The 27,770-nt window shown below is 43.3% G+C and overlaps 1 protein-coding gene across 2 annotated transcripts in view; it reads left to right on the forward strand.

The window, feature by feature from the left end:
- The first annotated feature begins 301 nt into the window (after positions 1-301).
- CD244 (CD244 molecule) overlaps positions 302-27,770 on the forward strand; it is a 32,619-nt gene continuing 5,150 nt past the window's right edge. Inside the window, exons 1-6 of one of the 2 annotated variants that reach the window (XM_046683321.1) lie at positions 302-436; positions 22,088-22,426; positions 22,516-22,797; positions 24,499-24,606; positions 25,062-25,129; positions 27,389-27,454. In XM_046683321.1, the coding sequence (XP_046539277.1) occupies positions 376-436; positions 22,088-22,426; positions 22,516-22,797; positions 24,499-24,606; positions 25,062-25,129; positions 27,389-27,454 (924 nt within the window). In that variant the 5' untranslated portion in view covers positions 302-375. Of the gene's footprint in view, positions 437-22,087; positions 22,427-22,515; positions 22,798-24,498; positions 24,607-25,061; positions 25,130-25,279; positions 25,462-27,388; positions 27,455-27,770 lie in introns of those variants that run through there. The other variant, XM_046683322.1, reaches the window with a different exon arrangement.

A 27,770-nucleotide genomic window follows, 5' to 3' on the forward strand; every position in this document is an offset into this window, starting at 1 on the left:
TCCCAGTAGGATGGAGAAAATAGGAACATTTCTTAGGCATCCGTCCTTTGAATGAAGCAACGGGCTGGGGCTGAGCGAAGGACAAGATTTTGAAGCTGGTTTTGTGAGTCACTGTGAACTCCGAGCACCCGCCCACTTGAGGCAAACCCTGCAAATTCAGTTTGTGGGAACTGTCAGACCAAGTCCAGGGACTGGGGCTTCCTCAGCAGCCTTGTTAGCTCTCAGCCGATGAGAACAGACTCAAGTTGAGGAAATTGTGGCCAGACAGACAGTTCTGCTCCCTGTCACTCTCCTGCTGACTGGCAACTGCTGAGCCTGTGCACAGCAGAGCATCTGGTGGGATACGAGCCAGCCTGGCCCCTCTGTCCTTTGGAGATGTTGGGACAAGCTCTTGCCCTCATACTTCTCCTGCTCCCCAAGAGGTACCAGGGCCAAGGTAAGGAGGCCCAGCCTGTCATGGGGTGGGGACTGGCATGGACTAGTGGCGGTGGCCCTCAGGGAGATCAGAGCCCAGAGCCTCTAGATTGTACTGCTTATGTGGTCATCCGGGACTGGGACTCTGAGCAGCTCCTGACAGGCTAAGTCAGACAGGACAGCCTGGTGGTGGGTTGGGAGGTCCTTGAGCAGAGCACCGGGCCACACCACCAATAATCCAGGAAGCCTTGGGCAAGGAGATGCCTTTCCACTGGCTTCAGTTTAACTTTCTGTATAGTGGGCAGAAACTGTCTTCCCCTTGACTATGAGAAGGACAAAGGAAACACCCTCTAATTTGGTGCGATTACCAGCAGAGAGGAGAAGTGGCCTCTGGGCTTGTGTTTCACAAGGAAGTTGGGTGGTTCTGGAGCTCAGAGACGGACAGATTGCTCCCTGTCAGGGAGAAAAGTGGAGCACAGAGGAAGGGAGGGCAGGCCAACAATCAGGACAGAGGCTTTGCCTTCGTGGCCTGGTCCCTTGTCACTCAGCTCCTCCAGCAGCCCAGAGGCCATGGGTACCTGAGAATTATTAGGGTAATATTGGCTAGGGGCAGGGCGTGGGGAAGCGGGGAGAAGGAGACAATATTAGGAAGCTCCACAGCAAACTGGAAGCTGTCAGCTGGGTGCCGAGCCATCTCATGTTTACTTGGGGGGAACTCAGTGGAGGGCTGCTCCCCCTCTTTCTCCAACCTTGGAGTCTAAGGTGCTTTGAGATTTAGAGCCTGCATTTTAGGTCAGCGGTTCTTCAAGGGGCATCGTGGGTGGGGGTTGAGTAAGAGGAGGGTGCACAGATACGACGGGAGGAAACTGAGGCACAAGGTGTTTGTCCAGTGGCTGTGAGAAGCCCAATATGGAATAAACTCCCCTCCCTGGGTACTCAGTTCAATTCCTGAGCCCCCGAGCACTCTTGTGTCCTTCAAGAAGACAGTCTAGGCTAGGGGGTCTTGACATTTGTGATGAATACAGGCAGGGGAGGGTGGAGCGTGACTGGGAACAGGGAGCAAACAGGTCTGGAGCCATGTGTGTGGGCTGGTGGGACCCAATGACCCAGGATCCTAGGCAAGAGAGCTAGGTCGGAACCTGATCTAAGTAGCCTCGAAAGCACATCAGAAAGCTGAGGTAGGACTGGCAGGATTCTGTGCCTGGCTTTGGGGATGAGAGTGACAGAAGGTTGAGGCTAACTCTGAGTTTGTGAGCCTGTGTAACAGGGGGACGATGCTGCCTCTGTCCCCATGCCCCGGGCTTCAGCACTGTCTCTGGGCATGGCTATGCCAGACCACTGCAGGGCGAAGCGGCTGAGTGATCCTGTGGGCATAGGGAGGGTGGACTTCGCTCTTAGGGAGCTTCTCTGTCTTCTTGCTGTGTCCTGTGTCTGTGGGCCTGGCCTGGTGTAAGCTGATGGAAACAGCTCTGTTTATCAGTCTTAATTTTCAAGCTTTTTAGTTTGAAATAATTTCAGAGTTCCAGAGAAGTTGCAAGAATAATAAAAAGATCCTTATATTTCCTTCAACTAGATTTGCTAGTTGTTAACATTTCCTCACAGAGAATTTATTTCCCTTTCTCTCCATATACATGTGTGTGTATGTAAATATATAATAATAATTATTTTTGCTGAATGATTTGAGAGTAATTTGCAGACATCATGCCCTTTACTCTCAAATATTTTAGCACATATCTTCTAAGAAAGGAAATTCCCATATCATAACACATATCAGTGCAATTATCAAATTGAGTAAATTTAACATTGATACAATCAAATACACTGTCCGTACTCACATATTACCAATTCTCCCAATAATACGCTTCATGGCACTTTTTTCTAGATCCAGAATCCAACCAGGATCGTGTACCTTCAGTCATTATGCCTGAGCTTCGCAAAAGTCTTCCAAATGCTTCTCCCTTCGTGCGGAGTAAAAGCCTCCATTTGACAGTGGCCCTCATGATCCAGCTGCCCTGGCCACCTCCTCTTCCTCTGGCTACTGCCTTTCAGCCACACTGGCCGCGGGTCCTCGAGCACCTCCACTCCAGGGCTCGCACTCAGTTTTCTCCACCTGGAATGCTGCTCCTGCCCCACCCTCACCTCACCGCTCGCCGCAGAGCTTCTGCCCTCAACCCCTCCACATTCTGCTCACATACCACCTGCTCAGCGATGACTTCCCCACTAAGAATGTCAACCCCGCCGTCCTGCAACTCCACTCCTTTTTCTTTGCAGCGCTGGTGTCCGTGTCACATATTGTACTGTTGACTTGTTTTATGTTCTGTCTCCCAGGCTTCTCTTTACCTCACAAGAATGTAAGGTCCTGGAGGCCAGGGCTTGTGTCTGTTGTTTGTGCTGTATCTCCAGCATCTAGAACAGCATCTGGCACAAGTAGACCCTCAAAAAATATTTATTGAATGAGTGAATACTTTAAATCATCCTGGAATAAAGTGAGAGTTTATCCGGCTACTAGAGAGTTTCACTGGGAACAGCTGTTCTAGATTTTAAACCAGGAACTACTTTGGGGGCCTTGAGGAAGTTAACTAACCTCTTGTTTCTCAGTTTTTCACCCATGAAATGAAGTCAACAGTGGTGCCTGCTTCATAGGGATGTGTGAGGATTAGATGAGATATAGGATATAAAGTGCCTAGAAAGATGTTGAGTGACAACAAGTATCCCAAAATGGACACTCATGTTATTCAGCTCTTTGGAGCTGGGGCATATATTTCACTTAATTTTATAATCAGAGTCAAAAAGAGACTATTCGGTAACGTTATTGACTTTAATTAATCAAAGAGAATGCGAGTTAGAGAATCCTGAGATAAGGTGGTAAAGTTATTTTGTTTTGTTTTGTTTATAAATTTGTGTTTTGGGTTTTTTTTTTGACTGGGAAAGTTTCACTCTGAGCTAACATCTGTCACACGTCTTCCTGTTTTTGTTGTTTTGTTTCGTTGTGTTGTCTCCCCAAAGCCCCAGTACATGGTTGGATATTCTAATTGTAAATCCTTCTAGTTCTTCTTTGAGAGCTGCCACCACAGCATGGCACCTGACAGATGAGTAGTGTGGTTCCGCACCCTGGAACTGAGCCCAGGCCACCATGGCGGAGCATGCCAAACTTAACCACTGGGCCATCAGGCCTGCCCCAAGATGATAAAGTTTTAATGTGTGACCTTTTCTGAGGGTTTCTCATTGTCATAACCAGGATCTTAGGGAGACTTCAACATTTTTAACTTAAAGGAACATGTATTCAAGACATTTAATCATATTATTACCTCCTGTTGTAAAATATTCTAATTGTTTTCACAATAACATCTCCCTCTTTCTTCCCCTTCCTCCCTTGAACATGTTTTGAGCAGCTCTGTATGAGGCACCGGGCCAGGTATCGAGGATTCAGGAGTGAGTAGGTACACGGCCCCTTGGCTCATGGAGTCAAATCTGTCACATGAGTCAATATTAATTACAGCTGTGATTGGCACATGACGAAGTGCCCAACACATTAGGTGCTCAAAATATGATAGCTGAGTGAATAAATGGATTATTTTCAGGCATCTTAGAGGCAGATTAGAATGATTTTGGGGTCAGATGTGTTGGGGAGCAGGGACCTTCAAATCACTGTCCACAGGAGTGGGCCTGGGTCCGAAAGTTCATATTGGACCCTAAATTCAGGTTTTGGCTGTGCATTCTGAGGAAACTCCAAAGGACACATTGGAGGCTGTGAACGCCCAGGGGCTGCAGGGCCTGGGGTGAGATGTGCTAGGCAGAAGAAAGGACAGGAGCAGCATCTCACAGATTAGCCCTAAGCATCGCCACCGTTCATGTAGATTGGGCTGAAATTTTCACTTCTCAGGGAGGAGTCTCTGATTGCAGCTGCTCTGGCTGGGGTCCAGGCGAATTCTAAGAAGGCTCGAGTCATTTTTGCTCATTTCTTCCTCATTGCACCTCCCCTCAAAGTGTGACTGGTGAAGTAGCTGGGCACAGGAAGAGACTGGGACTCAGAGAACTCAGGGCTACTGCACCATCCAGGAGGGACCCAGTTCTATAAAAATCATTCTAGGGATAGCCGGCCCACAAACAAACCTTTTTTATTAAAGTGTGGGGTGTGTACAGAAAGGTGCACAAAATTAGAAATGCACATCTCGCTGTCCCAATGAGTTATTGTTAAATGAACACATCTTTGTATCTACCCCCATGTTCTCTCCCATCCATGACCTCGTCTCTTCTCTACAAATACAACCACTATTCTGATTTCTAATAGTTTTGCCTGTATATAAATGGAATCATACGGTATGTATTCTTGTGTTTTGCTCCTTTTGCTCAACATCTGATGAGATTTATCTATGTTATTACTTGTAGCTGATCATTTTCATGGCTGTATAGTATTTCATTGTATGACTTTATAATAGTTTATTCATCCAGTCTACTATTGATGAACCTTTGGGTCATTTCTAGGGTTTTTTTCCTTTCTGTTCTAATAATGCTTCTCTGAGCATTTTGTACATGCTTTTGTTCATATGTGACTCTTGCATACATCCCTAGGGGGAAGATCATCCCCATGCTGCCAAGCTTTTTTCCCAAGTGATTGAACCAACAGTGCATGAGCGTTCCCTGTTGCTTCCAGGCCATGGCTTTTTGTTCTGAGGGCCTGCGAATGGGAGATGAAAGCACAGGAGTGTGGAGCCTGTAAGGTGAAGGTCAAAACCAAAGGAACCACAACGCTGTGGCTTTCCTGGTATTCCACATGAAAATCCCACATCAGAGTCACTTCTGGAAGTTAACTGAGATGCATTCTGGAATTTAACTAATTAATTAATTAGCTAAGTAGCTTCATTAAGCCCTTACTATGCCCCCAAGAACTATACAAGATTTTGTGGGGAAACAAAGATGAAAGAGACCTTGATTCTATCCTTAAGACTCTTTCAGATAGTTCGAGGAAAATAGGCACGTACAATGACAATAACTACAAGGGAAGACAGAAAATGCCAAGCACCGCTGATAGGCAGGCTACACTTAGGGTACAAAGGGCACTGAGAAGATGGGGGTGCCTTTTAGGTGGGGAAACTGGGGAAGCAGCCTTGAAGTATAAATAAAAGTGCAAGAGATAGGGACAAAGTTGAGGAGAATCTAAGCAGAGGAATAGCCTAAACAGAAGTAGAGAAAACACAGGGTTTGAAGGGACTCATAAAAGGCAAATGCACTTGCTGTCTTGGAGGAAGACAGTATTATGATGAGATGATTCAGGTCAGTGGTACAAGGGGTGGGACAGGGGCCAAGTATGTCTGATGGAGGTGAGGGGGTTGCATAAAGTCAATAGGAAGTCGCCAAGGATGAGGCTAGGTTGAGAGGAAGAGAGAAGGTGAAGTGCGACGTGAGCCCTGGAGGCCACTTTGTCTACTTTAGGATTCCGCCTTGACTCGGGCTGGCCTTGCTCCAGCACTTGAGAGATCTCACCAACCAGGCTCTATTCACTCAGGCACCAGGAGGAACCACTTCTGTTACCTTCCCCCCAAGCCTGATGGCATAACCCTGAGCTGAGAAAACCTCAACATCCTTTTGTTGGCTGGTGGGAGTTATACCACTCTGAGACTCTCCCCTTCCCCCTCCCCCAGCTCAGGCCTCACCCCTCCTCCCAGCAGCAGGTTCAGGTCAGAGGAGGCTGAGTTCATCACCTGTCCTCTGCTCTCCCTCTGCAGAGCTACTGTTTTACCTCTTTGTTCTTAACCACCGGAAGAGGGGCCCTGAAGCTGCTAAGCAGTAGCAACAGCCCTGGGCCCACCTCTGACCACCGGAATCTGCTGTGGGCTCTCCCCTCTGAATAATCCAGCACTCATTGTTGGGGCCTCCTCTATCTCTCACTAAGTATGTGAGAACTTGTGTTGAAGTTAGCTGTTCATACTGGCATTTCTTGTCTCTCCATTGGGCATGTACCCCCCTCTGGACAGGGACTGCAGTCTTTTTGTATCAGTTACAATACCCAGACCATAGTAACTTGAGCCCTTGCCTTTCCACCATATCCACCTCACAACCTCACCCCAGCCCCCAGCCCCATCCAGCCCTGCCTCACTCTGACAATCTTCCTCATTCCCACACTGGGCTGTCGAAGGTGCAGAAAAAGATTCAAGAACAAAGAGCAACGACAGGTTCAGAGCCTGCAGTCTCAGCTGGGCCTCACTGTCTCGGGAATCCTTGTTTCTGATCCACAGCTTCCCCCATTCCCAAAGAGGTGATTCCAAAACTTCATCATCTCTTCAAGGGTCTGTTCCACTGTCACAGCCTCTCTCAGCCTACACCGTCCTTCTCCAAGAAAAGGGAGACACCAGTTAGGGATTCTGCCAGTCCCACTAACAATTCCCCAATGTTGGAGACACCAGTGAGGGATTCCCTAACGTCAACCTGCTCCACTTACTCCCAGGGGCAACACGTTCGCCTCTGCTTTGTGCTAAGATGCTCTCCTCCTTTACTTAGCCAGTCCTTCCCCGTGTGCTCTGGACATTACTGCTTCATCCAGGAGGTCATCCAGGACCCACTTGGTCCATGTTAATGTCTCTGATCTTTCTTCAACTGCTCCTTTCCTGCTGGCTTTCTGCTCTTAGTTCAATTTCCTCCTATGTAAAATACTTTAGTGGAAAACCATCTGGTTTTTCCCTCCTGTCTTTCTTTCCTGCATGTCTCCTTTGTTAGTCATACAGAGCACTTCACTTCTGTCATCTCTGGTCCCCCATTGTGAGGGTTTTTCTCACATCAAGCAATTCTCTGCAACACCAGCTGGGTGTCCTACAATTCAACTCAATTCTGATACTATCTACCTGGAGAGAGCATCAGATCCCACAGGTTAAGTGTTCAGTCCCATAAGACTGCTCCCTTTTCCACGTTAGATGTGAGTTGCAAGTCCAGGTTATCACCTGTGCCTCCAACTGACTGGCTATAGATCAGAGGTTCCAATGACCTTCTCCTCAGGTTTGATTAGTTTGCTAGAGCAGCTCACAGAACTCAGGGGAACACTTACTGATGTTTATCAGTTTATTAAAGGATATGATAAAGGATACAGAAGCACAGCGAGATGAAGAGATACATAGGGTGAGGTTTGGGAGGGTCCTGAGTGCAGGCGCTTCTGATCCTGTGGAGTTGGGGTGTGTCACTCTCCTGGTTTGGATGTGTTCATCCACCTGGAAGCTCCCCGAAACCTGTGCTATTGGGATTTTTATCGAGCTTTCTCAAAGAGGCATGATCAATTATTAACTCCATTTCCAGCCCTGTCTCCCCTTTCTGGAGAGTGGGACGCGGTGCTGAAAATTCTAAGCTTCTAACCATCGCTTAGTTTTTCTGGTGACCAACCCCCAATCCAGGAGCCATCCAGCAACCCGCTCAGAGTCGCCTCATTAGAACAAAAGATGCTCCTAGTGCTCTTAACACTTAGGAATTTACAAGGGTTTTAGGAGCCTTGTGTCAGGGACGGAGTCAAAGACCAAATAATTGAACAAGAGGTACTCTTATCACTTAGGAAATTCGAAGTGTTTTAGAAGCCCTGCTCCAGGAACCAGGGGCAGAGACCAATATTTGTATTTTCTATTATCTCACAAAAACCAAAACAACAAACCAAAGTAACACCTGGTGTTCTTCTTGTAGCTTCTTTCCTAGCTCCTTTTCTTTCGGAGACAAACCTTTCTTAAGTGTATAAACTAATACAATATTACATAAAAATAAAAGAAAATATAATGGTATAATTTTGAAAATGACCAAAAAGGCAGTATAGCCTCAGGACTATACTTGATTCCTTAAGTATTTAACAGTCTAGTCAATAACTTAATCATTTTCCTGTATAATTCATATTCAACTTTGTGATAGCAAAGGGGAATGAGAAAGAGTTCTGTGTTTTGATCTGGTGGTGGTTATATAGGAATTTACTTTATAATCATTCATTAATCTATAATGCATTTATATTTTGGGCACCTTTTAATATTTGTGCTACTTCTCACAATTTTATAAAAGATAAAAATAAAATAAGACTACCAAAAACTCCTAAAAATTAAATTTATGTTCTATCATCTCGCTCTCCAAACCTTCTGGAGAGAGCTTTATTACCATCCTTACCTGACTCTAAGCCAGAAATGTGGCTATCCTTACCTGGGCTGCCGCTCTGCCTGTAATGCCCTCCTTGATACTCCTTTCTCCATCCACCAGGCAGACCAGGGGACCACCTGGCAGCTCCTAGGTCACTTCCTCTGGGAAAAACTCCTAGTGCCCCAGGGCAGAGTGGGGCACGCTTTCCTGGTGCTTACATCACACCTTGGGCATACCACCATAGCACGTTTCACATTGCATCTGAGTTAGCTGTTTTTGGTCCATCTTTCTCTAAGCACAGTAAGACAGGGATTGTAACGTTTCTTTTATGTCTTTGTCCAGTTCCCTTAAAAACCTCGTTCTTTAAAATAAGAGTGAGGTTGATGCGGGGTGGGTGAGCCGAGGAGTCGAAAGAAAGATTTCTTGGACTCTCGAGGTCTGGCAATAGTGCTCTTTTATTTAGAGAATAGTGTGGAATAGCATGGAGACAGGACCCATGGGCAGTCAGAGCTGCTGCGTGGGGACAGGACCCATGGGCAGGAGGAGCTGCTGCTGTCGCCACTGCTGCTGCTGCTGCTGCTGGCATGGGGACAGGACCCATGGGCAGTCACAGCTACTGCTGCCACCGCTGCTGCTGCAAACATAGGTGGAGAGTAAGGCTAAATTTAAGGCATAGGTATGTGAGTTACCTCTTTACAAGACAAAGGAAAGAATATGTAAAAAGAGTTGTTAAAATGGTACCAGTGCCTGTAGGGTCTGGTTATTGGGTGGCCTTATAACTTTTAGATAAGAATCAAACCGGAATAAGTACATGGCAGAGGCCACCGCTTAAATATTATCTTCAGCTAAAGACAAAGGACGATGGTGGGGGGGGGGGGCAGGTACAGGAGGTTGCCAGACAGTAAACAACTTAAGTCCTTGTCTTCCCCATTAAGAGTTTCCAGAGATAAGGCCATCCTGCCTTCCTCCTGGTACAGAGAGGGAGACACCCCGCACAGATGGAGACTTCCTTCACAAATGCAGATATCTCTCATCAAAGGGCAAGCACATTCCACTCCTCACAGCCCCCTTCTCATCTGCAGTTTTAAAAGTAACCAGCCTAAAATCCTCATCAGGGACAGCATGAGCAACAACCACTCCTAACAGAGGCCCACTTTGAGAAACCAGGACAGCTTTCTGGTGTGTACTGGCAGAACTTCAGCCCCGCCTTTGAGCCAGTAAGGTGCACCCATGTGTGCACCAACTATCTTGGCTCTTCACAGCTCCCAACTATTATCCTCACATGCTTCTATTTTGGTCTTGTTATTCTCTTGTTATGATTTGGCTTCCAAATTTTATTTTAAATCTGCCCTGCCCTATACACTTTGGTTTTGTGGCAAGCATCTCTTACTGGACCCCTTAGACTTGGCTTGACTTATTGCTCTTGGTGTTGTCTCCTGTGAAATCCTCAAGATTCACCTGTAGTCTTGGCCCACTGGTGCCTTAGGGGTGGAGATTTGGATTCTCATCACTTGGCCTAGTGCCTGGCTAGTAAAACGTACATGCTTTGATGCAGCTCTCTATCGGGCCTCAGCCTTGACCCTTCACATGACTGACCCTGCTATTGCTGGTTAACCAATCCAGGAGTTCCATATCTTCACCCGTTAGCACTTGCTTGTTATGTATGAGGGGCACTTCCATCTTTCTGTGTACCATTCTATTCAAAACTCTCCCCCACTCCACTTGCCTGGGCTAATCTCTTTAAAGTAATCTAGTTGCTGTATCTTCTCCCTTTTCCATAGTCTATGGAGGTGATGTCCTGTTTCTAGGAAATGAAGACTTATGACTTGTATCTATTTCTTTGCAAATGCTACCATGAAAACCATCCTTCTTAGTTCTTCCATCTCTAATATTCTGCATAAGCATGCACCTTCTGCTTGATTCCCTGTCCCCAGAGGGCCTTTGAAGTTGCTGTTCCCTCTACCTGGAATGTTTTGTCTGTAGCTCTTCTCCTGACTGGACCCTTTATATTTTTCATTTCTCAGCTCAAGCGTCATCTCCTCCAAGAGATCTTCCCTGGCCATGAATCTGTAGAAGTCCCCACACTCCATCACATCACCTTCTTAAATGTTTTTCATGGCACTTATGCCTGCCTGAAAGAATTTTGTTTAATTTTTCACTTATTTATGATGTGTACCCCAGCTGGAATGCAAGTTTCATGAGAGTAGGGACCCTGTCTTTCTTCCTCACCCCTATATCCCAAAGTCTAGAGCAGTGGTTCTCAACTGGGGGCAATTTTGCACCCCACGCTTCCATCCCTAGGCCCATTTGGCAGTGTCTGAAAATGACTTTGCTTGTCATGAGTGGGGACAAGGGTGCTGGCATCTAATGGATAGAGGCCAGGAATGCTGCTAAACATCCTTACCATGCGCAGGACAGCTCCCACTTTCCCCTCAACAAGGAATTAATAGGCTCCAAATTTCAAGTGTCAAGGTTAAGAAATTCTGCCTTAATGCAATGAGTATTCATTAAACACAGAGAATATTCAACAAATATTTGTTGAATAAGGAGTCAATGGTCTTCTCATTGCCTCAGAGGGTCTCATTCATTCTTAAAGATGTACCTGGAATCTAGGTTTAGGATATTTTCTTTCTCAGTCTGTAAATTTGCCTAATCTACTTTCTAGTCTATTTTACCTTTCTAAGTTTTCAGATCCAATGATTTCTGGTTGTCATTTGAGCAATTTAGAATCAGGAAGACTTTTCTGATATTTAGCCAAGAGATGGGGTGATATTGTGATTTATTTTAAGAAACATATATTTAGTTTTCAACCCTGCTTCTGGCACAGAACTTCTAAAACCCCGGGCATTTCCTAAGTGGTGAGAGCAATAAAGGGGTCTTTTGTTATGTTAACGAGGCGACAGAAGGAAACCACCTAGGTAACCTAAGGCTGGGGATTGGTTGCCAGGGACTCAATCTGGTGATTAAAGAGTTAGAATTTCAGTCTCACCCCACCCCATCCTCTCCTGTCCCCCACTTCCGGGGAGGAGAGAGGGGCTGGATGTTGAATCAGTCACCGATGGCCAATGATTTAATCAATCATGCCTATGTAATGAAGCCTCCATAAAAACCCAAAAGACTGGATTGGGAGAGCTTCCATGTTGGTGAACACGTGGAGATTTGGGGAGAGTGGAGAGCTTGGAGAGGACATGGAAGCTCCATGCTCTTTCCTCATACCTTGCCCCATGCATCTCTTCCATCTTGTCGCTCCTGAGTTATATTCTTTTATAATAAATCAGTAATCTAGTAAGTAGAACGTTTCTCTAAATTCTGTGAGCTGCTCCAGCTAATTAATTGAACCCAAGGAGGGGATCATTGGAACCTCTAATCTATAGCCAGTGGGTCAGAAGTCCAGGTTATCACCTGGAGTCTGTAGTGGGGGGCAGAGGGCACTCTTGTAGGACTGAGTCCTTAACCTGTGGGATCTGATGCTATCTCCAGGTAGATAGTGTCAGAATTGAGTTGAATTATAGGACACCCAGCTGGTCTTGGAGAATTGCTTCGTGGGGTGGGACATCCCTTCCCAAGTGTTAGATTTGGGTGACAGAACCATTTTAGTTGCGTTTAGCTAAGAGATAAGTGAGGAAATCTTCTATATGTCCACTCTGGCTGTGGTAACGCTTCCGCGGTGACAACATTACATTTTGCTCTTATCAAAGTACATCTTAGTTCAGTGGTCAGAAGAACTCTATGAAGTAATTATTTCTCCTCTTTTATTTTTGATACTTTTTATTATGTGCCCAAAATTTAAGTAAAAAGCTTGTTGAACTTTTATATATGTATGTACATGTAACCACCACCCACATCGAGATGTAAAACATTTCTAGACCCCAATAGGCTCCTCTGTGCCCCCTCCAAGTTGATAATCCCCTCAAAGGTAGCCAATATTCTAACCTTTCTCACCATAGATTAGTTTTCCTTGATTTGGAAATTCATGTTAATAGAATGATTCACTGTATGCTTTTTTATGTCTGGCTTCTTTGCTAATCACCTTGCTGGTGAGGTTCATCCACATTTTTGCCTGTAGAAGTAGTTTATTATTTTTCATTGCTGTGTAATTCTCCATTATATGAATATAAAATAATTTATGTCTTTATCTAATGATGATAGATATTTGGGATGTTTTCCATTTTGAATTATTATGAATAAAAGAATGATAAACATTCTTGTATGTTTTTGTGGACATAAGCACTGGATTTTCTTGAGTATGTACAAATTCCCTTGGGTCATAGGGCATCTGTAAGTTTAGTTTTAAAAGATATTGTCAAATAATTTTCCAAAGTGGTTGTGCCAATTTACCCTCCCACTAGCAATGAAGGAGGGTCTTAGTTGCTTCCCATCCCTGCCAACACTGAAATTTTTCAATCCTTTAAATGTTAGCTATTTTGATGGGGATATAGTGGAATCTCTTTGTTTCCTGATAACTAATGACATTGGGCACTTGTTGCATGCTCATTGGCTGTTTGGGTGTTCTTTTTTGTAAACTGTCTGCTCAAGTCTGTTGTCATTTTGTCATGCTATTGTTATTGGGTTGCCAGTCTATTTCTTATTGATTTGTAGGAATTCTTTATATATTCTGGATATGAGTCCTTTGTCAAATATATATATTGTAAACATTTTCTCCCAGTCTGTGGCTGCTTTTTCATTCTCTTAATGTTATCTTTGCCAAACAGAAGTTCTAAGTTTTAATGAAGTCCAATTTATCAGTCTTCTTTTGTGGTTAGTGATTTTTTTTGTCATGTTAAAGAAATGTTTATCTACCTCAAGATGTAGAAGATAATCTCCTATGCTTTATAGTTTTAGATTTTGTATTTAAACTTATGATCTATTTTGAATTAATTTTTATATATGATATGAGAGAGATGTTAAGGTTTATTTTTTTCTTATGAATATCCAATTGACCCAACACCATTTGTTGAAAAGACTATATAAATGTGGGTATATTTCTAGACTCTTATATCCTGTTGACTATTTTTTCTATCCTTGAGATAATAGCATACTATCTTAATTTCTCAAGTTTTATAATAAGTCTTCATGGTGGATAGTGAAAATCTTTTAGCTTTGTTCTTCTTCAAGATTGCCTTGGCTGGGGCCAGCCCTGTGGCCCAGTGGTTAAGTTTGGGCACTCCACTTCAGTGGCCCATGGTTCACCAGTTCAGATCCTGGATGCAGACCTAGCACTGCTCATCAGGCTGTGCTGTGGTGGCATCCCACATAGAAGAATTAGAATGACCTGCAACTAGCATATATGACTATGTACTGGGATTTTGGGGTGAAAAACAAAGAGGAAGATTGGCAATAGATGTTTTCTCAGGGCCAATCTTCCTCACCAAGATTGCCTTGGCTATTGTAGGTCCTTTATATTTCCATATAAATTTTAGAATGTTTTTATAGAAAATCAATTTCTGTAAAAATAACCTGGTAGGATTTTTATTGGAATTCTATTGAGTCAATAGGCTAACTTAAGAAGAATTGAGGGGCCTGCCCTGTGGCCGAGTGGTTAAGTTCATGCACTCTGCTGTGGCGGCCCAGGGTTTCACCTGTTGGGATCCTGGGCATGGACATGGCACTGCTTGTCAGGGCACGTTGAGGTGGAGTCCCACATGCCACAACTAGAAGGACCTGTGACTAGGATATACAACTATGTACGGGGAGGATTTGGGGAGATAAAGCAGGAAAAAAAAAGATTGGCAAATGTTGTTAGCTCAGGTGCCAATCTAGAAAAAAAACCCAGCTAATCATTTAAAAAACAAAAAAAAGAATTGACATCTTAACAATATTAGCTTCCAATAAAAAACGTGGTATACTCCTTCATTTATTTAGCTCTTTAAATATTTCTCAGAAATCTTTAGTCCATTAAGTGTATAGGTCTTAAACATTTCTTGTTGAGTTTACTTCTAGACATTAGACTTTTTTGTGCTGCTGTAGATAGTATTGTTTTCAAAATTTCATTTTCTATTTGTTTGTACTAAGATGTAGAAATAGAAATGATTTTTGTGTATTGACCTTATATTCAGCAACCATGCCAAACCGACTTATATATTTAAATAGTTTTTTACATTTTCCTCTGGGTTTCCTACACACACAATTATATCATCTGTTAATAGTGAGAGTTTTACTTATTCATTTCCAATATTTATTCCTTTCATTATTTTTCTTGCTTTGTTAAACCAGTCATGATCTCCAGTACAATGTTGACTAAAAGAGGTGATTATGAGTCCTTGTCTTATTCCTGAACTCAGAGGGAAAGTTTTCTATATTTTATCACTGAATATTTTAGCTGTAGGTTTTTGGTAGAAATATTTATCATATTAAGAAAATTCCCTTCTTTTCTTAGTTGGCTGAAAGTTTTTTTAAAAATCATGAATGTGTGTTGAATTTTAACAACTCTCTTCTGCACCTATTAAGACAGTTTATTTTTCTCTTTTGTTCTGTTTGGTGAATTACACTCTATTTTTTAAATGTTAATAAACTGAATACCTAGAATAAATCTCAATTGTTCAGATAAATCTCATATTATTCTTTTCATATAGTGCTAGGTTCAATTTGCTAATATTCAATTTGCATTTATGTTCATGAGAGACATTGGCCTATAATTTTCCTTTCTTATGAAGTTCTTGTTGGGTTTTGCTATCAGGGTTTTACTGGCCTCAAAAATGAGTTTCTATTCTATGAAAGAGTTCAGTACTAATCCTTCAATGCTTGGAAAATTCACTAGTGAAGTCATCTGAACCTGAGGTTTTGTAGGAAGATTTGTATGGATTCAATTTGTTTAATACATATAGGACTCTAGAATTTCTATTTCTTCTTGTGTTGGGATTGGTATCTGCATTTTGGAAAAAAGTTTTAGCTATTTAGTCAGAATTTTCAAATTTATTGGCATAAAGTTGTTCATAATATTTTCTTACTATCTTTTTTAATGTCTGTAGGATCTCTAGTGATGTCTTTTTTTCATGTCTGATATTGTCCTTTTACTTTAACTCTTTTTCTTATTGATTTTGCTAGAGATACTTAAAGTTTTACATTTTTTATTTGAAGAACTTACTTTTGGATTTGCTGATTTTCTCCACTATATATTTGCTTTCTATTCCATGGTTGTCTACTTTTGCCTTTATTTCCTTCCTTTTTTACTTTCTTTGGGTTATTATTATCATCTTCATAATTATAATTACTATTCCCTTTTTTATTTTCTTGAGAAAGCTTGGATTACTGACTTACAAACTTTCTTCTTTGCTAATATATGAATTTAAAACTGTAAATTTCCCTCTAAGCACTACTGTAGTTGTACACTACATTTTGATATTCATTATCACTTAGTTCTAAATATTTACGAAATTCTATTGTGATTTGTTCTTTGACTCATGAGTTTTTAGAAATATGTTGCTTATGTTCCAAACATTTGTGGATTTTCTGGTTATTTTCCTGTTATTGAGTTCTAGTTTAATTCCACTGTGATTGGAGGACATAATCTGTATGAGTTCAATACTTTGAACTTTGTTGAGGTGTCCTTTAATGCACAACATGTGATCTATTTTAGTAAATGCTCCATGTGCACTTGAAATTAATGTATATTCTGCTGTTGTTGTGACTAGTGTTCTATATATGTTAATTAGATCAAATTAGTTAATCATGTTCTGGAGTTTACTTTGTGAGAAGGTTTTTCAGTATAGATTGAATTTACTTAATAGTAGAAATTTTCTATTTCATCTAAATTTTAAAATTTATTGACAGAAAACAGTTCATAACTTAATTTTATTAATGTCTGTAGGATCTGTAATGATATCTTTTTTAAATTTTTGGTATTTCTTATTTGTACCTTTTCACATTTCATTTGATCAGCCTATCCATTTACCATATTTGATCTTTTTATAAAATAAAAAATGGTTTGTTGATCCTCTCTATTGTGTAATTGTTTTTCCATTTCTTCTTTCTCTGAGTCCTTTCTCTTTTTATGAGCTTAATTTGTTGTTCTTTTTGTGGATTCTTGAGATTGATGCTTAGATAATTGATTTTCAGCCTTGTTATTTTGTAACATATGTAATTATGAGAGTAATTGCCCCTCTAATCATGGCTTTAGCTGCATCCCATGTGTATTGATATATAGAATGTTCATTGATAATTAGTTTAAAATATTTTCTAATTTCCATTGTGATTTCTTATTTTACCCTTGGGTTCACTCAAACAAATAGAGATTTTTTAGGAAAGGTATCTTTCCTTATATTGATTTGTAGCCCAGCATATGTTGAAATTTTATAAATGTTCATGTATTTTTGAAAAGAATGTGAATTTTGACATTACTGGTGCAGTATCCTAAACAGGTTATTTAGGTCATTTGTTTATCAATTGTGTTTTTCAAATCTTCTATATTCTTATTGATTTTTTTTGCCTGCTTTTTTTTTTATCTGTTACTAGGGGTATGTATTAAAAGTTCCTACTATGACCGTGGATTTTTAAAATATTTCTCCTTTTACTTCTGTAAATTTTTTATTTATATTTTAAAGGCTGAAGCAAATTTTGAATTGTCCAGACAAATTTATTATATATCTTCCTAGTGAATTGGACCTTGTATTTTTATGAAGTATCTCTCTTTATATTTAGTAATGCATTTTACCTTAAAGTTCTAACTAGACTTTAAGTGTCAGAATGTCAGAGTAGACTGGTACTAATATTAATATAGCTACGCCAGCTTTCTCATGGTTAGTATTTTTATGGAATATATTTTCCATTAAAAAAACGTTTAAATGGTGTTTGTAGGTAGTATACAGTTAGGTTATTTTTAAAATCTTGTCTGATAAACTTTGCCTTTTATTTGAGTACTAAGTCTGTTTATATTTAACGTAATTGTGTGTTTTAACTCTATCATATTACTATTTACTCTCTCTGGTCCCACTTATTCTATGTTTCTTTTTATGTCCTTTATTTCCTTTTTTTTGGATTGAGTATATTCATTCCTTCTTCACACTATGTATTAGCTTTTCCATTATGTATTATTTTAGTGTTCATTTAGCAATTAATCTAGGGATCAGAGCATACTTTTTTGGGGTTTTTTTAAAAGATTTTATTTTTTCCTTTTTCTCCCTAAAGCCCCCCAGTACATAGTTGTATATTCTTCGTTGTGGGTCCTTCCAGTTGTGGCATGTGGGAAGCTGCCCCAGCGTGGTTCGATGAGCAGTGCCATGTCTGCGCCCAGGATTCGAACCAACGAAACACTGGGCTGCCTGCACAGACCTAACCACTCGGCCACAGGGCCAGCCCCTCAGAGCATACATTCTTGGCTTATCAAAAGCTTATATAAGGATAGTACTTTTTGTCAATTTCTGGACAAGGCACTTTAACTTCTTTTGTCCCGTTCCTGAATTAAATGCTAATATTGTTTGTATTTTAATTCTGTCATATTTTAACTCTGAAAAACATTATTATTATGTCTTTACACAGTGAACATTCATTTAGATTTAACTACATATTTACTGTTTCTTTTGCTCTTCATTTTTTCTTATCTTAGAGTTTCCATCTTGGATCGTTTTCCTTCTGTCTGAAGAGTATCCTTTGATATTTCCTTTAGTGCAAGTCTATTTGTGACAAATTCTTTCAGTTTTGATTTTCTTAAAATGCCTTTATTTCATCTTCATTTTTGAAGTTTTTTTTTTTTTTTTTTTGGTGAGGAAGATTGGCTCTGAGCTGACATCTGTGACAATCTTCCTCTATTTTGTGTGTGGGATGCCTCCACAGCATCACTTGATGAGCAGTGTGTAGGTCTGCACCAGAGATCTGAACCAGTGAACCCTGGGCCACTGAAGCGGAGTGTGCAAACTTAATCACTATGCCAGCAGGGCAGCCCCTGAAGTATCTTTTTACTAGTATAAAGCTTCAGCTGGGAAGTTATTTTCTTTCAGCATTTTGAAGATATCATTTCATTGTCTTCTGGTTTTTAGCATCTATATTGGAATGTCAGCTATTAATTGTTTCCTTTGTGAAGGGAATTTTTCGCCCTTTGGTTATTTTAGGATTTTTCTCCTTGTCTTTTGGTTTCCATAATTTTTTTGATGTGCCTAAGGTTTTCTGTTCTGTTTTGTTTTGTTTTAATCTTGCTTGGGGTGTGTAGTACCTTTTACAAATCTGTCTTCTTGATTATTGTCAGCTTTGGAAAATTCCCATCCATCATCTCTTCTGCACCATCTCTGTCTCCTGTCCTGGGTCTCCAACTACATTTTAGTTAGACTTTTTTTTCACCATATCTCAGATATCTCTTTCACTCTTTCTTATGCATTTCCATCCCTTTGTCTTTCTGTACTCCAATCTGGATATTTTATTCTGCCTTATCTTCTAGTTTTCTAATTCCCTTTTCAGTGGCATCTAAATGGCTTTTATACCTCTCAATTGAGTTTGTTTTCTGTTATTTTGTATTTCATTTCTACAATTTTCATTTGGTTCTTTTAAAGAATCCAGTTTATCAGATAACTGTTGCTGCATAATAAACCACCCCAGAACTTAGTAGTTTAAAACAACAAGCAACTATCTAGTCGATGAATCTGCTGGTTGGCAATTTGAACTGGGCTCAGCTGGGCCATCTTTTGGTTTCAGCCTGTATCACTCGTGCATGTATGGTCAGCCTCCAGGTTGGCTGGGGATGGCTGATCTAGGTTGGCCTCAGCTGGGTTGATTCACCTTTGCTCTGTGTGATCTTTCAGTCTCCAGCAGGCTGTCTCAGGCTTGTTTACATGTCAGATAGATACGATTCCAAGAGAACAAGTATAAGTGTGCAATGCCTCTTCAGACCTAGGCTTAGAACTGGCACAACATCATTTTTGCTGCATTCTATTCAGAAGACCAGCCCAGTTACAAGAGATGGGGAAGTGAACCCTATCTATTTGTGATAGGAGGAACTGCAAAGTCACATTGCAAGGGTCATGGCCGTTTTTGCCTTCTATCACTCTAGTGCTCTGCTGAAATTCTCCAACTTATATTTTATTTCCTTGAACATACTAAACATAATTACTTTCAAGTTTATGCCTGACAACTCTGTTATCTAGATGCCCCTTGAGTCTATTTCTATTGCCTGGTTTTTCTTTTGGTTTTCAGACATGTTTCCTCTTCTTATGCGTATTCATTTTTTATTTCATTTTGGACATTATGTATGAAAAATTTTAGAAATAATTTAATGCTCTGGTTGATGTTTTATTTTCCTCCAGGAATAATTTATACTTGCCTCTAGTAGGCTGCTAGCTTAGAAATACTAGAAATTCTAGATCACTTTAATCCAATTCAGGGTTGAGATGATTCAAAACTAGGCTTCAGTGCCTGTGAGAGCCGGTCTATTTCTTCTTCAGTCTTATTCTTAGTGTGTAGTGTTTTTATGGTACCAGGCTTAAATCTGATAGATTTTAGGTATAGCCACTTCTTAAGAGGAGCTCTCTGAACTCCATGCTCTCTTAGTTCCTCGAGTTTATTGTAAGCTCTGCTGGGCTTCTCAGCTTTTCTCCTGCTTTTTATGGAATTAGAAAATTCCCTCCAGGGAATATCAGTCAAAAATGCTGGTCTCACCTCTCTAAGTTTCCTTCTTCCAGATCTTGGCCCCATAATATTTCACTGTTTTATTAGCTCACTGATGTGTTTACAACATGGTTTTATATTTTGCCCATTTTTTTTTCTAGTTATTTTCAGTGGAGGGTTGGTTAGCATGTCTTAATCCGGTCTTCCATTATCAGAATTAGAATTTCTTAGATGATTATTTATCTCAACCATTAAGTATATACTGCAGAATAAAAGTATATTCTGTTCCCAGATCATAAATTATCTGGAGTCTTATACACAAAGAGGTCCTGACTCTTCAGGGCCCCAGTTATAGTGGGGTCTCAGTAAAGACTGAGTAATTGATGATGACAGTGTATGCCCTTTTTGTAGGTTTAGTAATTACTTTTCTATTCATCTTTATTCTCAGGATCTTTGGGCAATGCAAGGGAGGTTGGCCTGTTCTCAAATATGCTGCTAGGAATACGGGAGACAAAGACACAGAGATGCACAGCACAGTCTCTGCTTTTGGTTTGGTAACAGGCAGAGCCAGTACAAGTCATAGGAATAAGAATAGGAACATCATATGTTTTACGCTTAGTAGATCAAGATCAAAGAAACATTCTATCAACTTAGTAGTAATTACAAGTCCTCCAATTATTTACTCAGTCTCTTGAGGTAATGCCAGGGTGAAGATGTGGTTAGGAATGAGTGCATTTATAATGCATATGGACATCTAAAAATCCCTCTCTCTCCATTGTTCTCTTCTCAATGTCCTCCATTTTAACAGATCTGTTTGTATAACTATCTCCATCTATATTCTCCTTCCAAATCCTCCCTGACCCTCCGCATCCCACCCAGACAGACTTTTTTGTTTCCTGCATCTACTGGGCCATGCCGCATAGCTTCTCTGCCACAAATGACCACAGAAACTGCCACTTTTCTTTATTTATGCACTGGGCCGTTCTAAGGTGGGCAGTGACGAGTAGCTCTATGTCCCACTCCTGTGTTCATTAGCTCCCATCTTGATCCCTAGAGAGGGAAGTACTGAGATATGTCTGGGCAGTGTAGTTTTAGTTTTCTCTTTTTAGTTGTTTTCTATGGAGCAATCCTGTGGAGACTTTCCTAAAGATTTTATTTTTCCTTTTTCTCCCCAAACCCCCTGGTACATAGTTGCATATTTTTAGTTGTGGGTCCTTCTAGATGTGGCATGTGGGATGCCGCCTCAGCATGGCTTGATGAGCGGTGCCGTGTCTGTGCCCAGGATCCGAACTGGCGAAACCCCGAGACGCTGAAACAGAGTGCACGAGCTTAACCACTCTGCCATGGGGCCAGCCCACTGTGGAGACTTTCTAGTGACAAAAAAAATGGCAAACATTAATGAGTAATGACCACAGCAGGATGTGCCAAGTGCTACAAGAGAGGATTATGAATCTAGCTGTATGGGAGGATAGAGGAGGGAGCCATGAATTCAGCTCGGAGGGCTAGTGTTACTGGGTCTGGCCATTCGGAATTTCCAGCAGTTGCTGCTGGCCACTAGCGGTTGCCTCAGTGCTGCACGGGGGAGTCACATCAGATATGGTGTTTATAACACTGTGGTTAAGCATTTATCTTGTAAAACCAAATTGACTTGATTTCAAGCTCATCTTTCTTACTGTGTGACTTGGGCTAGTTACTTTTAAGTTCTTTCTAACTCAGTTTGCTCTCCCATACAATGGGGATAAACATCTTGCAGGATCATTGTGAAGTGAAATAGTTAAGACATGTAAAGTGTTTTAAGCTCGCCTGTCCCATAGCAAGTACTCAAGAGATTTTAGTTATTTTTACTGATCTGTCAGAGCCCTCAGAGTAGAGGCCCAGAGCTTGGTGAGAAGGGAAGGCAGACAAGGGAAGTCCACTTTCAGGTTCTCTTAGGCTCTGGGCTCCTCATACACACCCCTATCCTATTGGCTTAAGGGAAGTCACATTCAACTGCCCGCAGTGTTCAGGTCTGACCCTTCCTGCCACCTCCAGCCTGGGTTCTTTTTCCTAGAATTCCTAGATTCTGCTGTCCGTGTGGTTGGACTCTCAGGAAAGCCTCTCCGGTTACAGCCTCTGAGCATGCAGACAGAGGCAAATTCTGTTGAATGGAAGGTGCAGCTGCCGTCAAAGCCAGGACTTTATTGGATACTGTCTTGGAAAAATGGTTCTACGAAAATCGACTACGAAGATTGGATTTTGAAAGATTTCAAGAATAGACTCACTTTTACGACTGAGAACTTGACTCTTCTCATCAAGGCAGCTCAGCAGCAGGACAGCGGCCTCTACATCCTGGAGGTCACCGATAGCTCTGGGAAAGTTTGGGGAAGGCAGTTTCAAGTTTCTGTATTTGGTGAGTCCCCAGGACTGCTCGCCCTGCCCCTCTGACTCCTGCAGGGCTTGCATTTCCTGCACCTTTCTGATCAGAATCTCTGCTTCCAGATCATGTTGAGAAGCCCCGCCTGCAGCGCAAGGTGAAGGCTGTAGACAGAGGGATGTGCCAGGCAGTTCTGAACTGCTCGGTCTCCAGGGGTGGCAACGTGACCTATGCTTGGTATAGAGGGAGTGAGCTGATCCGCTCGTCGACGAACCTCACCTACCTGGAGCAGCAGATTGATGTCAATGGCTCGCACACATATACCTGCAATGTCAGCAATCCTGTCAGCTGGGCATCCGACACCCTCACCCTCACCCTCACTCAGGACTGTCAGAGTGCCTATCAGAGTAAGTGGAGCACTTTGGGCTATAACAGAGGCTGAAGGTATTGGACCCCACAGCCAGGCTTAGGTGCAAGACAGGCTTGGGTATGAGATCTCCTGGCTCCTCCCCCAGTGCCTCGCAGCCCTTCCCCAGGGGGTCCTGGCTTCTAGCACATAGTCCCTTTATAGCCAGGCCTCTCTTAGTCTGGGAAGAATTTTATCCCCATCAAGAATCTCCTAGGAGATGCGAGTTTTTCCTTCACCTTGGGAATGCTGAGTTCAGTGAGTCACAGCCCTGCCATGGCTGCTGATCATTATTTCCTTCCCTTCAGAGACGGATGGAGATCTGCTTCCTCTTCCCAAGTGATAAGGCCCCCAAACCACATAGTTGCCCAAGAGGTGACCACGCTGTACAGCAGTACCGTGGGTCACGCATCAGGGAGATCACAGGGGTGCCAAGAGTTCTTGGTTTGTTGCTTACACCCATCCTGAGGGTTACCCTGAGTTAAGTCTGCACCACTTTGTATTAGATAAACGAAGACTCAGTGTGCCATCGGCATGGGCATTACAGGGAAAAGACAACTTGGCAGTTCTTGTCCTGAAGGAACTTATAGCCAAGTAGGGTCAAAAAACTGAGTGCTCATGGGCAAAAAGGAAATGAACAAGCCGAAGCAATGTATAGTGACAAGGACACTAGCTTTTGGATTATGTCAGCCCATGGCTTCATCATTCACTAGTTGGGTGATCTCAGGCCCATTCATTCACCTCTCTGAGCCTCAATTTTTCTCTTGGGTAAAATGGGGATGCTAATAATAAGTCCTTCAGAGGATTGCTGTTAAGATTAAATGAGATAATGTTTGTAAAGCTGGCACCTGGAGCACTTTATTCCTTTCCCTTCTCCCCTCGTCATATATCAGGCTATATGTGCGACATGGACATTCAATGTCAAAGTTCAGATGAGGAGGAGCAGCGAAGGCAGGGTTAGCAGGAAGGTGAAATGGAAGGCTTGCCGGGCACATACGAGGCGTACAATAAATGTTTGTTGAGTTAAACCAAAAGAATGGATTGATGTGGCATTTGCTGTGCCAGATGCTTTACATATATTAGATCATGTCATTAACCCCCATGTAAATAACATTATTTCCTTTTTTTTTTAAGATTGGCACCTCAGCTAACATCTGTTGCCAATCTTCTTTTTTTTCTTCTTTTTCTCCCCAAAGGCCCCCCAGTATATAGTTGTATATTCTAGTTGTAGGCCCTTGTGGTTGTGCTATGTGGGATGCCACCTCAATGTGGCTTGATGAGCACTGCTAGGTCTGCGCCCAGGGTCCAAACCAGCGAAACCCTGGGCCGCCAAAGTGGAGTGTGCAAACTTAATCATTTGGCCATGGGGCAACCCCCATTATTTCCTTTTTATAAGTGAGAAAAACAGGCTCAGAGAGGCTAAGGAAGTTGTGCAAGGGCACAGAGCTTATAGAATTAGAGTTTGAGGTAGGCCTGTCAGATATAAATAGCCATGCTCTTAGCATCCCTCCTTAATTGGGAGAGGCCACCCAATTAAGCAGAGGGACAATCTTGATGGCAAATTCACAGGTGAATTAAGGTGGGGAGACCAGCCATGCCAGAGAGGAGTATGGGTTTTGAGATAGCCCCTGCAGCAGACAGGTGTGGGGGGGGAAGAGCCAGCTCAGTGAGCACTCAGGCCTCGTGCCTTCCTATCCCTCAGAATCCATCCCTCTGCTCTATTTGGTGATCACCATGATTCTGCTACTCGCTCTGTTCCTCGGCACCCTCAGCTGCTTCTGTGTGTGGAGGAGGAAGAGGAAACAGTCACGTAAGTGGAGGGTCCTTAGGAGGTACTGTCGGCCGACTTGACCTCCCCAGCAGCCTGTGCCTGGGAGCACAGCACGTGCTTTTCCTCAGGGAACATTGGATAGGTGTGTACATGGTTGGGGGAGGGGAAGCAGTGGCTACCGGGCCCTTTCTCCAGTTCCTGCCTCCTGGGGTGGCAGCCCAATATTTACAGTCTGATCCCCGCTGTGCAGATTTATTGCAGGTGGCTGGTTTGGTGGGGATCTGCCTGACCTGACAGAGTAGTGATGACAGGGGTGGCTGCTGGCCTGAGCTCTTTGTGTATCCTGGAAAGAGCGCTAACTTGCCTCCTTTCCAGAACCTTTCTCGAGGTCTTGGCCATCTGGGATGGAGGTGAGACTCCCAGAATCAGAAGCCTGGACAGGATGCCTTCTGGAGGTCTCTGAAACTCTGCTCTTTGCTTCCTTCCTCTCACAGAGGCCAGCCCAGCGGAATTCTTGACAATTTATGAAGATGTCAACAACCTGCAAATCAAGAGAAATCAGGTACAGGAACCCAGGGGTTGTGCTTTCTCTCAACTGGTCTGGATGACGCTCTTGGGAGAATGGCCGTTTGGAGCAGGGGGACAAAGAGAACTGGACACTTGTCCTCTCAAAGTGATCCTCTGCCCTCTCCATCTATCTTTTCTCCATCAGCCTCCTAGCTCTGGCCTTGGAGGAAAAGAGGACAACAAGGGAGCAGAGAAGATGAAAGGAGGCAGAAAGGGCATCTTGGTGCAGATTCGCACCTGCTGAGAAGGGATGGAGCACAAGAGAAATCCATAGCAGAGGGCAGAATGCTGCTTCTACCTCCCTGCATGGCGCCCTGGTGTCCTCATTTCTTCCCAGTCTCACTGCTGGGCTGGGCCCCAGGAAGAGTCCAACCTTCTGATGTATTGTGTCTGACCACAAATTCTCCCATCCCTGCAAGTCCCAGTTTATTTTTGTGGGTCCCTTGATGGTTGTCCAGGCTGGGGTGGATGCCGGCCTGATGAGCCAAAGTATAAGTTTTTTAGCCGGTTCGGTGGCCTGCATTCACAACATTTTGGGGGAAAAAAGGCCTGAGTCTGGCTGAGGTGCTGGAGAGAGTAACCAGCTTAGCACAAAGATGATAGATGATTCATAGCGGGTTCCTCTGGGAATCACTCCAGTCTCTGTGGGCAGTGGCCAGCTCTGCCTGTCACCCAAGGGTGCAGAAGAAGAAGAAACTGCAGAGGGGCTACAGGGTGCACCACGCTGCTCTGCCCCTGAGCAGGGCCGGATGTGGTGACAGGGCTGGGGAAAGGCAGTGAGCAACTGAATTGCCCCGTGGGAAGGTGGTGAGGGTGCAGGGGGAAGGCCCTCTTCCCGCCCCTATTCCTGGCACTTGCCTCCGGAGGCAAGGAGGAAGTCACTGGGGTGGGATTCTTCCACTCTATCACATGTGTGAGGCCCTGTGAGGCCTCCTCCAACAGTGAAGTAGCTTCCTCAGGTCTGGGCTCAGTGACATTAGGAATCAGGACAGCTCCCCCAGCCCGTTTCGTTTCCTTGCCGCAGCAGTGGAATACTAGGTTATGAAAATTAAAGAGAGACTCTGTTTCTCCCATCACTGCCAGACTCTGGTACAAATTCCCAAGAGCAAGGGCATCTATCTACAATCACTGATGACCAAATGCTGGCTAAAAATAGCCGTGTCTCCCTACAAAATGAAGATTACTTTAGATTAGATAAATGAAGGAGAATACAGGGGTATATAACTATTCAGAGTGAAAGAAAATCCACTCGGGAATTCAGGCCTGTTACTCTGCTTCTGACTCAGGGGTTCCTCCCTCCCGTGGCCTCCTCCCTCTGTGGCCTCCTCCCTCCGTGGCCTCTCCCTGCTGTCTCCAGGGTTCTGCCCGAAGGCCTAAATCTCCAGCTTCATGTGGTCTCACTTTGAGGCCAGCTCTGACCTTTCTGGAGACACCTCACTCGGGTCTGGGCAGAAGGCAAAAGCAACAAACTCCCATTTCTCTCCAGATGTGCACAGCTCTCCATCCTCCAAGGATGGCTGATATTTCTCTGCTCCACTTAGCTTCTTCCTACTTCTGGGGAGCTCAGCTTCAACCTTATTGAATGAACTCTGCTGGTGTCTACTGGCTCCTCACCAGAGTCCAGCCTGGCACTTGAGCACTCAGGGGCAAACAGCATGAAACACCTGCAACCCCAATCTCCTGTGGGGCAGGACAAGAGGAGGGAAGCAGGAAAAGCGGGTGATCCTTGCCTTCGGCCTCGGGTCCAGGGTTCCACCCAGCACTGCTGCTGCCCAAGAGCCGGCTTGAAGCCAAAGGAAGTTGGCCACCAAGGCTACATCTAGAGAGGGGGCTCTAATGTGCTCAGTCTTTAAAAGGTTTAAAGCCTCTGAATTTCAGTGCTCTGAGTTAAGGCTCAGATCACAGCTCGACTTAGAGCACAGCCCGTTATCAGTGGTGATGTGATAAATTTAGTCAAAACGTCAGCAAAAGCAAGTTCCTAAATTGCCAAAGTAAAGCAAGTGACAGGAGCCCCCTTGGGCAGGGTCACTGGATGCCATCCCTCTAACCTGGGTGGTTGCTCACTCCTGACACTAATGTTGCACTGTGAGCCACTCTTTCTGCTGCCTCCCTCCATCCCTGGAGGGCCAATGACCACCTCCCTGCCCTGCTTCCAAGAGCCCCTTTTCTTTCTGCTCTTCTCATTCCATCCAAATCTGGGCAGACGCAGCTGTGCGCTCACATTACCACACGTCTTTTCCTGTTTCCTGAGCAGGAACAGCAGCAGAATTCCTCCAGAGAAGGGAACACCATCTACTCCATGATCCAGTCCCGGTCTCAGGTACGATTCTTGTTTCTCTGATCCATTCCATACCTGTCTACAGGGCTTCCTAATGCCCCCAAGACACTCATACCCTTGAACAGCAGAATAAGACCCTGGTCCTCTGGAGTCTAGAAGGTGGCTTGGTCTCAGCTGTGTTAAGATGTTTGAGAAGATCAGTGTGGTGCTAGAGTATCTTGGCAGAGCTGGACAGAGCTGGAAAGTCTAATGCAGGCATTCTTTTTTCTCCCATGCCCGGTGGCAGGAGTGGCCCAGATAAAGTCAGTAGGAGATGGACATCTTTCAGGCAACCCAACTTCTGTCTTCCCTCCCTGCT

Source organism: Equus quagga, chromosome 13 (genome assembly GCF_021613505.1).
Source record: "Equus quagga isolate Etosha38 chromosome 13, UCLA_HA_Equagga_1.0, whole genome shotgun sequence".
Taxonomy (NCBI): Eukaryota; Metazoa; Chordata; class Mammalia; order Perissodactyla; family Equidae; genus Equus; species Equus quagga.